The sequence below is a fragment of the Drosophila teissieri genome, chromosome 3L (genome assembly GCF_016746235.2).
Source record: "Drosophila teissieri strain GT53w chromosome 3L, Prin_Dtei_1.1, whole genome shotgun sequence".
Classification (NCBI taxonomy): Eukaryota; Metazoa; Arthropoda; class Insecta; order Diptera; family Drosophilidae; genus Drosophila; species Drosophila teissieri.
The window spans coordinates 7,053,205-7,068,372 of record NC_053031.1 but is presented as its reverse complement, the minus strand read 5'-3'; the positions used below and the strand labels follow the sequence as shown (position 1 = coordinate 7,068,372).

Sequence of the window (15,168 nt, the reverse complement as noted above, 5' to 3'; positions counted from 1 at the left end):
TCGAAGGCAAATATTTACATACCACTTACAAGATATTTTGATAACGCAAATAAAGCCGAAATAAAGACGAAAGAAATGTTTTTCTTTATTACCATAAAATTTGAATTTCATTTGTCAATCCATAAAAATCAAATTGAACTTCAATTTAAAACACACAGCACATTTAATTAAAAATCCTTGAAAATTTGTTCGCTTTTATTTGTCATTTGTTTAATCAGCTCACAAAATAATTTTCGCAAATGTATGTCAGGGTTATATCACTTTGCATTGTATTTATTTTTTTGCTGGCTTACAAACAGAGAATTTTTGCATGCCATTCTTTTCCAAGCCAATTTGTATTAGTTTTTAGACAAATATTTTACTTATTTTTACAAGCGTTCAAAGTACAACTGTACAAAAAAGAGAGTAAGATGTAAGTACAGAAAATAAACTGTTGTTAAACTAATTTGCGTTGGAGTTTTAAAGTTGTCTGGAAATTTGCATATAAATTGTACAACATGTATGAGAAAATAACAAGTTGGCAATCAGAATAAATTACGTAAAATATTTGAGATATAATTATTCGCCTTGCCGTAAAAGCAATTAAATTTATGCAGCGCATCTTAAATTGACTGTAAAACTTTGAGCCATCTGAATGAATCCTAAATACCAATATCTGTTGAATGAATCTCGTTGAATGCAAATTCTTAACACAAAAGACAAACTTTAACTACAGTTAATTGATATTTCTTTTTGCGATGGCTGCAAACAGTTTTTCACATCGGGAAAACTTTGTCCGCCGTTGAGTGGCAAACTTTCCAACTGTCAAATTGGCCAACAGCCAGACAGATAAGGGAAATCTGGGAAAAAAAGGTGGGTAGCTTGGAAAATGGCAACGCAAACAGAATCCGACACCTGGACAATGTCTGGTTGGATGTCTGCACAGGATGATGATAATAACGACGTTGACGATGATGATGATAATGACGATGACACTCAACGGAAATGAGCAACAAACTTTGACACATTTTGCACAGACTGTACTTAGAGTCTAGATATCTGTGCCGCCGGAAAGAGACAGACAGCGTAAGTGTGCAAGAGACAGAGCGAACGAAGTGATATCAATTTTGAAATGGACTGGGCCCCAAAAACTCTTGACCTGCAATGCAGCTTCCGCTGTCTGGCCATCATTTGCAGTTCCTACTCATTAATTAAGCGCAGCAACCAGATGAATACTGACAGATACAAATCGGAATACATAAATGCACTGAGAAACCAGTTTCTTGACTTGTACATATCGCGGAATTTGAAGTACGAAGTACAGGACACGGTTCTCAGTTAACTTCTTTGGTTGATTGCATTCATATGTTGAAGCTAGTTTAATTGCATTTATTTATTTATATATTTTTTATGATTTCTTCCTCTGTAACCAATACGTATTCACGCACTTTTGTTCACATATAAATTGAACTCTACAAAGGCCTTACATATTCAGTCATTAACAGCAAGCAAATTGCAATCTTCGTTGAATGGAGTGGTGTTCTTTTGAATGCAGAACTTTTTGTGCTGAACTCTGTCGATTGACCGATTAACATAAACATTTTCCTGATTAATGGCCGTCGTGTTGGCTTTATATTTCATTTGGCCGGGGTGCGGTCCATCCACTATGATCGATCATTGTTCGATGGCACTATGGGACATATATATACATATATAAATATATAGAAATGTAGCTATAGTATTCAGCATACACTGGGCCAAGTTATTGGCACTAAGTGAGTTGGCCGAGGGTCATTACAGACGTCGTTTCATTAATCATATAGCTCGGATCATCAATGGGTCATGGCTTCGATTCGTTGCCTGGTTTCCAAGTTTCTTGCCGAAGCTTTTTGTTCAAGAAGCCGTCAGGTAAATGTGTTAAAACGCTTTCAAAACTTGTGAAATGAAGTTTAAGCCGGCGGCTAACTTGAACTTTGGTTCCGAAATGAATAGGTTTTTAGATACTGTCAGTTTGTGGCAGTGGGAATTGTTTTTTGATGGGTATTAATGTTAAAGACCATATATTATTTTATGTTTTTCCATTGAAGCCCAACCTCCATTTCCAAATTCTTGGCAACACACAAAAAAGAATGCAAAAAAAAAACCCGGTGAGCAATCTTCCGATTCCCCAATCGACCAGTACATAAATACTTATCAATCATGGGTAAACTCACGTTTTATGCAAACAACTCTTATCGGGCCATAACCAAAGCCACAGTTCCAAGACAAAAGCACCAAGTCAAAGCAACACAAGCAACACCGCTTGATGACTAAGAAAGTTTATCGCACCTGGAAACCAAAGACGGCGACAGCAAAAAATCAATTAAAAACAAGAGAGAACGCTATAGTCGAGTTCCCCGACTATCTGATATCCGTTACTCAGCTAGTGGAAGTGCGAAGGAGAATCTTCAACACTGACAGTTTTTGTCGGTTTCAGGGCGTTAGAGTGGGCGTGGCAAAAAGTTTTTTGGCAAATCGATAGAATATTACAAGACTAATATAAAAATGAAAAAATATCAAAACATTTTTCAAAAGTGTGGGCGTGGCAGCTTTGGGCGGTTTGTGGGCGTTACAGTGGGCGTGGCAAAAAGTTTTTTGGCAAATCGTTAGAAATTTACAAGACTAATACAAAAATGAAAAAATATCGAAACATTTTTCAAAAGTGTGGGCGTGGCAGCTTTGGGCGGTTTGTGGGCGTTAGAGTGGGCGTGGCAAAAAGTTTTTCTGCAGATCAATAGAAATTTACAATACTAATACAAAAATGAAAAAATATCAAAACAATTTTCAAAATTGTGGACGTGGCAGTTTTGGGCGGTTTGTGGGCGTTAGAGTGGGCGTGGCAACATGAATCGACAAACTTGCGCTGCGTCTATGTCCCTGGAGTCCGTATGTTTAATCTCAACTTTCTAGCTTTCGTAGTTCCTGAGATCTCGACGTTCATACGGACAGACGGACAGACGGACAGACGGACGGACAGACGGACAGACGGACGGACAGACGGACGGACAGACGGACATGGCCAGATCGACTCGGCTGCTGATCTATAGAGCTGATCATAATATTAACGCTTCCTTCTGCCTGTTACATACTTTTCAACGAATCTAGTATACCCTTTTACTCTACGAGTAACGGGTATAATAACCAAATATTTCTCACTTTGCTGATGAAGCGGATAATCATCTGCAGTAATCAATAGTAATCATTTCCAGCCGACAGCAATTAGCACCTGCGATTGAACCCACACACAAGAACGCCAAATAATTGTAAACACGCAAAACGACTTACGTAAGAATCCAAATTAAAGATTGTAAAAACGCCCACTTCCCTTCTGCAGACAGGCCGAAAATAGAAGAATTTTAATCAGCCAAACATTTTGACGCCGAAAATATTGATTAATGCGGTTCGCTTCGATTAGGGCCTCATAAATTCATAAATTCATAAAGAGTAGAGACAGAGCGATGCCCAAATTTTTGCCCCAATGCCCGTCAATCGAAAAAAGGTGAACGTGAGAACAATAGAAACTAAATTTGGATGCCGAACATGAGTGGGTTAAAAAGAACGCAGTAAAAGAACGCAGGATACGCAGTGGGTCCATTGTATACCTGTCTTTTGTGGTGTATAAATAGCGGAACGGAGGACACACCCCTTTCAGAATTGTGCACTGACAAAAGCTCGGGAATCCTCTTTATCCCATTTGGAGCCCACTTCATGTGTCAAGTTTAAGGTTCAGCATTAACCCCCAGTTTTTGTGGCGGATTAAAGTACTAAAATGTTGCATATAAGTTTTAAAAGCAGCAGGTTTCTACTACTCTAATATATTTCCCATATTACTGTCAAATTACCAAATTAAAGTCATTCTACTATATTGCTAATTCTTACGATTTTATACAATCTCCTCGTTGAGATACTTCCTAGAGCCTTTAGAGGACAGACTCCAATGGGTTAAGCAGAACATTCTGCGCATATGAGCTCGCCTGACTTTGTAATTATTATTCCTGCTACCGTTTCGACAACTTTGTTTGCTTTTTTGGCGTCCGCCGGCTGTCAGGCTTTCAGCTCCAGTCAGCTCGACACTCGACTTGCCTCCTCATTTCAGCACTCCACTTTTATGGCTACTGTGTTTTTTACGGCTAATGGGCAGTAACTGTAGATCTGACAGCGAAATTGGCGTGCAAATTGAAAATAGAAAAACGAGCAGCAAAATGTACGAAAAAAAAAACAAAACCAGAATCGAATCTACTTCAATGAAATTTTTAGGTGGAGCGACGCGACATTGTATACAGTTTATGGCCTTATTATGGATAGGCGTACGATGGAAAATTGGAAACAAAAAAAATAGAAATAAAAATACTACTAGAACAGCAGCTTATTGATTTGCACAGCTGGGCAGCAGAATTTGAAGCAAATAGGGGGAAATGAGGGTCTAGAACAATTTCCAGAAGACTTGCCCGTTAGGGAAAATGAATTGAAACGAAATTGAAAAGCGTTTTCAGGTGGCAAAAGGGGTGCGGGGATCGGCAGTTAGTTCGATTTATGCTTTATTGAAGGCAATTTGTTGTTTGCCTTTTTTGCGAACCAGTAATTGAACATCGTAAAATTCCCATCGCCAGTATCCTACACCCCGGTGTTTTTTGCTATTGATTTTACAATTTTTGCTAAAAGTAAAAAAAATAAATGCCATGGGAAATAACACACAAGTCATTGGGAGGGGGCTTTTAATTCGGAGATCAATTGATGACCAGGCTATAAAAGCGGTTGTTATATAAATGCTTGACAATTTCGCACATCACATCGGCGGCAACGAAAGTAACAAGTCGCAGAAAACCCGATTTAATCGACATCACTTTTATACAAAATAATTGCAAAAATATTCAAGGAATGCGGCTAAGCCAAAAGCAGTCAAACAACACTAACAACATAAAACAATACAAAACAAAACAACAGCGAAACAAAGACGTTGACTTCGATACATGCACAGAAAACAATTGGACACCACTTTCGTGGTTAACCACAATGTGGCAATAAGTATCTGATCATTACTTGCAGTGATATCTGTAGACATATTTATTACTAACATTCATACTAGCTTTTTAAATATAAATTTGCAATCAAATTTCTCTGACACTGACGCCATCAATGCGTATCAATCAATATCAATATTCATATCAATAGCGATCAGTAAATTATCTCCAATAAGTTAAGCTTTTCTATATTAATTTATAGCTGAATTTCTTGAGGTGCAGCTACCGACGAACACCTGTGTTTGCGTAAAACCGCCTCACATAACTGGAATGAATCATCGACTCTGGTTTGACACACTGAATTAGCCCACAAACTCCATCTCCTATCTGCTTTAATTTTATTATTTCCAGCCACGTGCCCGCGAGGGCAGACGCATTAAAAAGCCATTTCAATTCGCCACTTGAACTTGAAATCTTCGGCAGAAACTGTGGCAAAGACAAAGGCAAGTGCAAAGCACTTTAATTGCATCTTTAAATGCCAATAACTTGGCGCATTTTTCTAAAAATAGTCAACAAGCTCACTCGTTGGCTGTATTATTTTTATGCCTCGCTTGGCGTTTCTCTCGACTCGAATTAAGTTTGCTTTGATTGATGATGCCCGATTATGAGTCACTCAACTCGAAATAATATTATGGAGAAATATATAAAATAGAGAAAGAAATGCGAGGCGGCTGCGGTGAGATTTGCCCAGTGGGTAAGTGGGTTAAGTTGGCAACTGAGGTCCACGGTGATTTGTATTGACATGTCACGGTAATCGGATATGGGGCAGAAATGATTGCCACGATGACTTGTTGAATGAGTCTAATAAAAGGTGGCAAATAAAGGGGCTTATAAACTTATCAAATGACGCACAATAAATAAAGGAGCATAAAACAAGCGGTGCCCGTTGTTAAAGATGGTCAAATATAAATGTAGAAGCTAACTTGTTCAATAAATGAGAAATCATCTCAAAACTCACATATGAAATTCAAATTTAAATGGAAGATACGAAGAATTAGTTATACGTTTTGACTCAGATAAGTTCACTTAAGTTCGAATATAATTCATTTGAACATCTGTTAAAGAAGTTTTGGTTTGCATGCGCATTTCAAACTTAAACTCCAATACGTTTATCTTTTGTTAATTCGTTTTTTACACTTCAGTGCAGAGCGGAAATGTGATTTTTTTCATCGTTTTTCGTTCGTTTCCCATTTTCCATTTCTGTTTGCCCGTCGACGGGCCCCAAAAATGGTTCACTGCACTTGACTCTGCGATTGTGGGCGGTTGTGTTGGGGGGTGACAGGGGTGAAAAAAAACAGGGCGGGGCTGCGTTCGGCAGCGGATTGGGTTTGTCAACGCTTTTATCTGATGCCTAAAGCGAAACAATATGTTGCACGACGGAGGGGGGAGTGGAGGGGAGGGGAAGGCAGAGGGCACAGCTTTAATGCTTCCTCTGTGTGCACTGCACACACATCAGGTGTGAGGTACATGTAGAGGGGAAAGGAGGGGAGTGGGAATGGGAACGGGAATTTGGAGGGTGCGGTCCAAAGGGTGTAGCTCCAAAGGAATGCGGTTCCCCTTTAAAATGGCTTCAGTTTGAAAACCAAACAGGAGCTTAAAGGGCGCATTTTCACACGCACTTTTAGAAAGAGTTGATTATTTCCACTCACTTCATTAAATTTCACTCATAGAGTAAACTTTATAAATTAAATAATAATTATCCTACTTTGCAAGACTTTACATTTATGCACCAGTATTAAATCCCAAAGCTTGAGATGCCATATAACAATCTCCTTTTGTATTTCCCCAAGAAAACACCTCTACAATCTGCATCCGACACTTACCGCACTGCCCCCCGTTGATGGCCAGTCCATCCTTGACCGCCTGCTGTTGCTGCTGCGCATTGCTGCTGTGCAGGATGTCCGATAAGGATAACGAGGAGGCGATGAGCTGTCGCTTCTCCTCGAAGTTGAGGAAGTCCATCGAGTTGCTGCGCTGCGGCGTGACAGTTATGGTCACCGACTTCTGCATTTTGGCGACCACACAGAGCTGCTGCTCCAGATCCGATGGCCCGGTGGACTGGGCGTTTGGCGAGTCCGGGGGCGTGGCCGTCTGGGCGGAGGGATGATCGATGCCATCGGTGAGATCGGGCGGTGGCAGCTGCAGCTGCTGCTGTTGCAACTGGAATTGTTGCTGCTGCTGTTGCTGGTAATTGTGGTTCAATTGCAACTGATGTTGCTGGTGCTGCTGATGCTGTCCGTAGTAACTGAAGGCGGACTGCGCGGTGGCAGCGGAGTACGAGGGTGGACCCAGCGGCGAGTGGGGCGGTGCATGGGCCACCCTGGAGGCCGCAGCGGGTGACAGTTGATAGCCACTGTTGCCTGGCGAGTTCTGACCCCCGTCGTGTCCATTGATGGCCGCCACCAAAGTGGCGAGATTATTGCGACTGGTGTTGCCTCGCTGCTGCGCCTGGAACTTCTGCTGCTGCTGCAGCTGTTGCAGCAGTTGTTGCTGCTGCTGTTGGTACGCCATTGGTGGATGTTGCTGCTGCTGCAAGTTGCTGCTGTTGCTGTTGCTGCCGCTGTTGCCGCTGCTGTTGCTGCCGTTGCTGTTGCTGCTGGCCGTCGACTGTTGGCTGTGCAACTTGTTGCTGCGCAGCGACATGATTGTCGAGTGAGAAACACTCTTACTCCTTCATTGTCACGTGACTTTGGTTGTTCGGCTAATTGGCGGTTAGCACGCCCGTGTGCGTGGCTTTTCCTGTGTTTTCTACGCTTTTCACACCCACTTCACTCTTCTTGTGTCACTTTTTCAAGGGTTTCACTTTTCTTTCGGCGCCTTAATTGCTGCAATTAAAACGAGGTTGCTGGTTGTTGGCGGGCTTGTTGCAAGTTGCCGTGTTTTCTGGGGCAGCAGGCAACCACAAGCACAGTTTAACTAGGCACTTGTCACTTGATTTAGCAGCAAATGTTCTGCATATTTATGTTTCTATTTGAATCGCTTTAATTGCCCGTCAAATAATTCCGAATGGCACAAAAAAGGCAGCAAAAACCACGACTTTTCTCATCACCCACAACAGATAGTTTTTTAATGTGTTTCAATTAATAATAATAATTAAACTTTAGGAACAGACACATTTTATGTTCAAATCATTTGGTAAATTGTATTATTTTGGGAAAGTTTGTATCTCATTGAATAGTTAGTGATTGCCTAGTCCATTTACTCAACAATTTGGCATTTGGCCAGTGAGAAAATACCACAATCAACAACAATATTCCTGACATGGGTTTCCCTTCGAGAAAATTAACTGAGAATGCAGCTAGCATTTTCCACAAAAGCCACAGTAAAAACACACAGAACGCAACCACTTGACGTTGTCATCATCAAAAACGCTGCAATTGCCGACAGCTGGTGAAGATTTTCCATGCCAAAATGATGGGGGGAAAGCCAGGGTGAAAATAGAGTGAGAAACACACTGATGGAGTTGATGGAAATCCATCCAAGGAAATGGAGCATCATCATGTGCACTGCACCACTGCTCCACTTGAACTGAAACAAAAGAAGCCAAAACGAGCTGGAGGGAAGAGGGCTCCAAAGGATTTCTGGAGGATGGCCAAAGGCAACAAAGGAAATGGACAAGGACGAGGCAGCCGGGGGAAAGGCGGAGGGAGCCGGGGGGAGAGCGCTTCAAATTGAAGTGTCCGTGGGGAAATCGAGTGTAACCAAGCCAAGTGGGTTAAGGAAGGGGGTTAAACACACGAGGGGCGTTACTTGCCAAGCCAATTTCCACTCTTTAAGACAAGCGAAAGGGGTAAATTGTGGCGATAATCGAAATAATTAGAGAAAAATGTTTAAATTTCCTCTTTTAAGTCGACACAAGTCATTAAAATGCGAATCTCTAACAAAAATGCCTATGAAAATAAGACTGTCAAAGGGTAATTAGCACCAGTAAAGTAGAGATGATCTCATTACAAATTAGACTCAGCTTAAACAGCCACTATTTACCCAAGGAAAATACGTTGAAAAATAAATCCCATTTGAAAAACACAAGCAAAAAGAACAAAACTACCGCCGTAGTGCAAAGTGCGAAAGTGCATTTAAATCCCGGTGGTGAAACAAATCCTTTTTGCAGCTCAGACACAACGAAACTCAAACTCGACACGAACGGAAAGCCAAAAAGTTTCCCCACAGAATTTAAAATCCTTTTCCCCCATTTTCTTCCATACGAAAACTCGTGGGAAGGTCAAAGGGCAACGAGTTGAGTCAGCTCGAGTTGGAGAAAATCTTATTAGAATGCATATTGGAACGCAGGTAGGTAACTTCGGTGAGTTGAAAGGTTCAGCCAGAAATATGGCAGTGAAATAAAAATGTGGGAATCGGAGAAAAGGAGAATCAGAGAAAAGGAGAATCGGGGAATCGGAGAAAAGGAGAACAGCAGACACGCAAAGCGCACAGGTAAGCGGAATTACGGCCAGATTATGATGATGACAGGATACACAAAAAGGGGCACCATCCAGAAATCGAAGAAAAAATAATAAACCAGACACGACAGCTGGAACCTGGAACCTGAAGATATTAAGGAACCTGAAGATATCAAGGAACTCGAGGGCACAAAGGGCGGCCAACCGAAAAAGGAATATTTTTAATGTGCGGCGAATTGAAATTCAATTCGTGTTCCTTCCTTTAATTCGAATCGTTCTGCTGCCGGTTGAATTGGTTTTCACTTTTTCTTGATCTCTGAGTGCCAGCGCTGCTTGTAAAATATTTATGAAACAATAAAGAGAAATTTAGAAATTACTCCAAGATTTATATGATTTAGATGAGCCCCTGCAGAAACTTTTCCAATCTGAATTCCTTCCGCTCAAGACCCGTTTAGGCCTACTCTTAATGACTGGCCGTCATTAAAGTGCCCATATAAATATCTGTTTTTAATTTCTTGCCTGCTCTGCTGGCCCACAAAGTCGATGGAAATAGTGGGGAATTGTTGAGCAGAACACCGCTGGGCGAAATCTTGGCCAAGAGTAACAGTAACTAGGCTCTTGTAGTCCGCTGTCCGATGTTTTGTGGTTTTTTGAGTGGCTTGTTCCAGTGCACTGACTTTTGGCTCGTTAGCTTCGATTCTGTTTTGAGTCGGCAGTTAGTTAACTTTTTACTTTACATTTTTTTTGTTTGTATTCAGCTTTGTGGATTTGGCGCGCGACTCGCATTAAAAAGGCGGCCAGGCGAGAATTGAAGAGGGCTCAGGAAGTGGGGAGGCAACGGGGGAGTGGGCGCTGAATGTGGAACATTTGTTGCCAAAGGCAGTGCAAAAAAAAACACCAAGAAATATATATACAAATATACATATATAGTAACATCTTTGGTTGAAAACATAACACCTAAAACATAACACCTAACAAAAAAAAATATATTTTTTCCATTTACCTTTGAATTTTAATTATCTCTTTTTTTAATATGCATAAAATAAGTAATTACACTTATGTTCATGTGTATTTTTTGTCGGAGCGAAGAAGCAACATAACATACAACTTATTTTTTATGTCGACAGCATTTGTTTTAATGAACATCCATTGAAATGGGGTGCGAAAGAGACGGCGCCAAAAGAAAGAGAGGCGATTAAATTAGCAAATGCGTTGCTTGCAGGGGCGAGGGGAAAGTGCGGGGGGTTGGGGGCTCCAGGGGGTGGTGGGCAGGCTGCAACATATTGCATATTGCACATTGCACATGTGGAACGACGCGGGCAACTTGCAACGTCAGCAGGCGCATATTAAAAAAAAAAAAATATGAAAAATATGAGGAAAAAGCTCCAACAAAGAGCGACTGTCCCCCTCTCGCTCGCTCGCAGTCTCCGTCTCTGTTGCACTCGCCTTGTGGCAAGTTCATTGAACCTCATTTACAGTTCAGTAGTTTAGCGATTTTATTCTCATGGGAAAGAGACGGCAGCAGCGCGGGTTAGAAGGAGACGCACACACTGAGAGGGAGGCCCGACTTTCAGTTTTGGGGCAACTCTGGCTTTGCAAAGAAATGAACTCAACACAGTCCAACGCCTTTTAAACAAATCTATTAAAAATCTTAAGTTAAAGTACCTAAGAATGTAATCATATTTACTTGAAATCGTTCTTCATTTCTATTAGTAATTAATCGAGATAAAATATGATTCTTCTCTTTTAATTTTAAGGCAACTTGTGACTCGAAAAAAGTCAAGAAAAGCCTAAAAGATAAGGGTAATCTAGGCATTTAGTTCTAGAAATGTAGTTCAAGTTATGGGAACATCCGGTTTAGGGAATTTCGCCTGTAAAAACCAAACAATGGGCTTGCGAAAAATCGAAATAAATGTGAGACAAGAAAGGAAAGCGTTGGGAACCAAATAGTAACAAAAACTAATGCGATTTGCGGCAGCAACATCAGCAAAAAAAAAACCTCTCAGATTCATGGATTTTTCGTTTGAGAGGCGCCGCCAGCCAAAAGCAATCAAATCCAATTAAGAGCGCAAAAAAAAAATCCAGAAAAAACAGAGATAAAAACGGTGGCAGCAGAACTTTTGTGTACAACAAAAAATATTGTTTATGTAAAAGCAGCAGCGAAAAAAACTAAAGTATAATAATACCAACTTGCAGCACACGCGACTTTAAACAACAAATTTGTCGAACGCCACAAGAAAATTGAAAGAAAAGGAAAGGAAAGGCGGGAAAGGGGAAGATGTGAAGGAAATACGGAGGCAGCAACAAACAGAAAAGGCAACAAAAAGCGAAACAGCAGCAGTGGGCAAAACCAACAACAATCAACTCTTCTGACCAGCAGCTGTCGCACAGTGTGCTGCACAGTGGGCATTTAGGGGTGGATTACCGGGCACATTTTGTGCAGGTGCAGAAATGTTTTGTTTAAGATACTGAATACTCTGAAACAAGCAAATACCCCTCAAATGCCAAGTAGTTAATATTAAAATGGGATAAATATTACGAGCGTGCACAGTAATAACTCCAATTCAAATACATCCCATTCCACTGTGCACAGGCAGCACAGTCCACAAGTAGAAGTGTTCGGGGTTGCTGCTAATGGAACGCAATTCACAATTCACTGGCAACTTGCTATCTCTGTCTGCAGCAGCCCTCTCAGTCGCTCCGTCTCTTTCTGCCGTTGCAACGACAATGGCAGCAACAAAAACGAAAAAAGCGGCAGACAGCAAAAACCAATGGACAAAAACACAAACAAAACGTTGGACAAGAGTCGTCATCCTCCGTTGTTTTTTTTGTTGTTTCGGCAGAAACTTCTTCATCCCGAAGGCAGGAAAGAGATGGGCATATGCGGGGAGAAAGAGAGAGAGCGGACAGAAAGTTCGCATAAATTTAAATTTGCGCGCAAACGGCGCCCACAAAGCCAAACACTACAGTATGCAATTTATCAAAAGGAATTTGTAGTAATTTAGCATGGGGATGTTTTGAATTTCGAAAAATTTGTAATTTACATGCCATGCATGGTCACACTGCGCACTTTTGAAGAAGCAGCTGACTAACAGCTGATGCTTAACAGTAAACAATGTTTGGAAACTCGAAAAATGTATGTTCTATAGTTCATCATAATGCACTATTTTAATTTTTATTTAAAAGCTTAATAATTCCTTGGTAATTCCAGAATAAAATAAGAATTGAATGTAGTGTTTTCTGGAATTCTTTAGTTCAGTTTAGTTTCAATTAAGCAAGCCCCACTGTCGGAAAACAACAAGGAAAGGCAATAAAAGGGAGCAGAGAATGCGTTTTGGGGGTTGCTGGATGCTGCAAAGGGGGGTGCTTCACAAAAGGGGGTGGCCCATTTGGTGGGTGTGGGAATGTGGTGGTGTGGGGTGTGGAGGTGTGGGGGGTCGAAAGTCGGCGCAAAGTGGAGTAAACTGAAGTCTGGAGCACAACAAAAAGTAGTAAAGGCGGCAGCGGAGGAAAATCCTAGGAGAGGGTGCGAAATCCCACAGTATACACACCACTACCAGACTTTTCCTATGCCCAAGTACATATAGAAATGGGTGGCAAAAAAAAAAATCACAAAAAGGAAGAAAAGCAAAGGAATCTGTCTAGACAACATGGTAAGTAGATAAAAGTATTTGGTCGGAAAAACGGAAAAATCGGGCAAGGAAATAATGAAATATGTAATTTCCTACCCCTTGCACCCATATCTTTCTTCCCTGCACCACTATTACTATCTCTTTCCGGCAGGTAATACCCATTTTTTGGTTTTTTGTGATAAGGAAGCAAGTGTAGCACATTTCTCTGCTATTTTTTCAATTGCACCATCATTAAAAGCGTGTTACGGATAAGATAACACAAGTGATGGCGCTATAATATTTCCACATTTTTCCCCACTTTTCGTGTGAAAATTCCATTTAGCGAGCAAGCGTGTGTGGTGGGTAAAATGAATTTATTTATTCATATTCGAACATATTTATGCATTTGTGTAAACAAAAAGCAGGTGCCAGAAATTACTGTAAAGCGGTTTATTGTTTACGCAAATGCCCAAATGAAAGAAAGAGAGAGTGAGACAGCTAACTGCTTATTTTTTGACTGGTTTATTATTATTTTCTGTTTATGCTATTTTTATGGGCCGCTTTCAGCTTTTTTCCCAAATTCTTTTGTTATTGATTTCACTTTTTTACGAGGCATTTCTGGATGGTTTTTTAAACACTTGAGTTACAGTCAAGCTTGAAAATGGATAAATATTAATATGTATAGCAATTTATTTTGCACTTTCTAGCACTTCAAATGATTTGAACATAAAACATTATTAAATTTTAAATATTATATTTATAATTTAAATTATTTTTGATCCGATAACTATTATTTCCTTCTTTACGTTCACTGTGATCGAACTGACATAAAAGTATTGTTTTTCTTTGCACCTGTCGCAGCTGATTTTCCATTCACACTATTTGTTTATCTACGATTATTATTTTTTAGCTTTTTCAGCTCGTGAGCTGGTGAAATTCCCATAGAAAATTCATTAAAATCAACCAAAGGAATTTTAGTTGAAGTTTCTCAGAGAGAATGCGATTGTGTGCTGGTGTGAGTGAGCGAGTGTGTGTGTGAGTTGAGTGTGTGAAGAGAGAAGTTGTAAAACCGGATTTTCCTTTTGGGCGCTTTCGTAGTTTTGTTGCCTTTTGCACTTTGCCTCGATCTTCGATTTTTAATAGCCATTTGAATTTAATATTGGCCTCTTCAAATGTTACAACAAATTTGCCTTCTGCTTTTGCTTGCTTTTATTTGATTTGCTTTTCTCTGCTTTTGCATTTGCATTTCACTGGCTTTGCACTTACACTTGTTGATTATTTAATGTGTAATATTTTTATTGCATTTACTTGCGCTTTTTCGCATTCTCTATTTCACTCCGCTGCTTTTTCACAAATAATTTATTTAAATCAAACTGACGCACGCACACAGCTGCACGTATTTACACATACACGCACACACACATGAAACGCCAAGCGACGCGCCGGAAAAAACAACAAAAAGAACAACAACGAACGAAGCGGCGAAACAACAAAAGCAAACGTTTGAAAATTCTCTTTTGCTTTGCGCCGTGAAATTTTCAACCAAATCGGAACTGAAAACTTTGCCAATGCGATTTTAACTGAATGTTTGTGGGGTTTTCTTTGTGTTTCGAAGCGACCGCGGCGTTGTTTTCCCGACTTTACGATCCCCAATTGGCGTTCGATGCGCGTTCGTCTGCTCTCAAAAAAATTGTGACAAAAAATTGTTTATATGCCGCAGTGTGGCCAGCTGCTTAGCGGCCGATGAGGCTGAGTTTCGCCCGTTTGGCGGCATTTTTCGGCAGCGCGGTCACACCGCGGCTGCAGTGAATGGAATTTCAAAATTTTGGCGCCAAACATGATAAGCTAACTATTCCTAAATTTCCTGATAAAATATCATATTTATGCCATGGCATCTTATCAAGATTGTAGGATAAGATAATAAATTGCTTTATAATTATTACTGATCCATGTTATCATTAGAAAAAAAATCTTATCTCTGCTTTCAATTACAATAGTCCAAATTAAATATACATTTACATAAGTTTAATAAGCGGTATTAAATAAAGTAAATTTTACTAATGCAGTGAACTCTGTCTGCCTTTCATTTGACATTCACAGCAGTTAATTATATTAACT

General features: G+C 40.3%; 1 protein-coding gene across 7 annotated transcripts in view; it reads right to left on the bottom strand.

The window, feature by feature from the left end:
• Positions 1 to 15,168, bottom strand: part of LOC122618010 (protein nutcracker) — a 94,585-nt gene that overhangs the window by 60,495 nt on the left and 18,922 nt on the right. For 4 of the 7 annotated variants that reach the window (XM_043794121.1, XM_043794124.1, XM_043794125.1 and 1 more), the window contains exons 1-2: positions 14,317 to 14,731; positions 6,863 to 7,864 (exon numbers count right to left, since the gene is read on the bottom strand). The exons of 2 other annotated variants lie outside the window; for them this stretch is intronic. In XM_043794121.1, coding sequence (XP_043650056.1) covers positions 6,863 to 7,682 — 820 coding nt within the window. In that variant the 5' untranslated portion in view covers positions 7,683 to 7,864; positions 14,317 to 14,731. Of the gene's footprint in view, positions 1 to 6,862; positions 7,865 to 14,316; positions 14,732 to 15,168 lie in introns of those variants that run through there. One more of the 7 variants, XM_043794123.1, reaches the window with a different exon arrangement.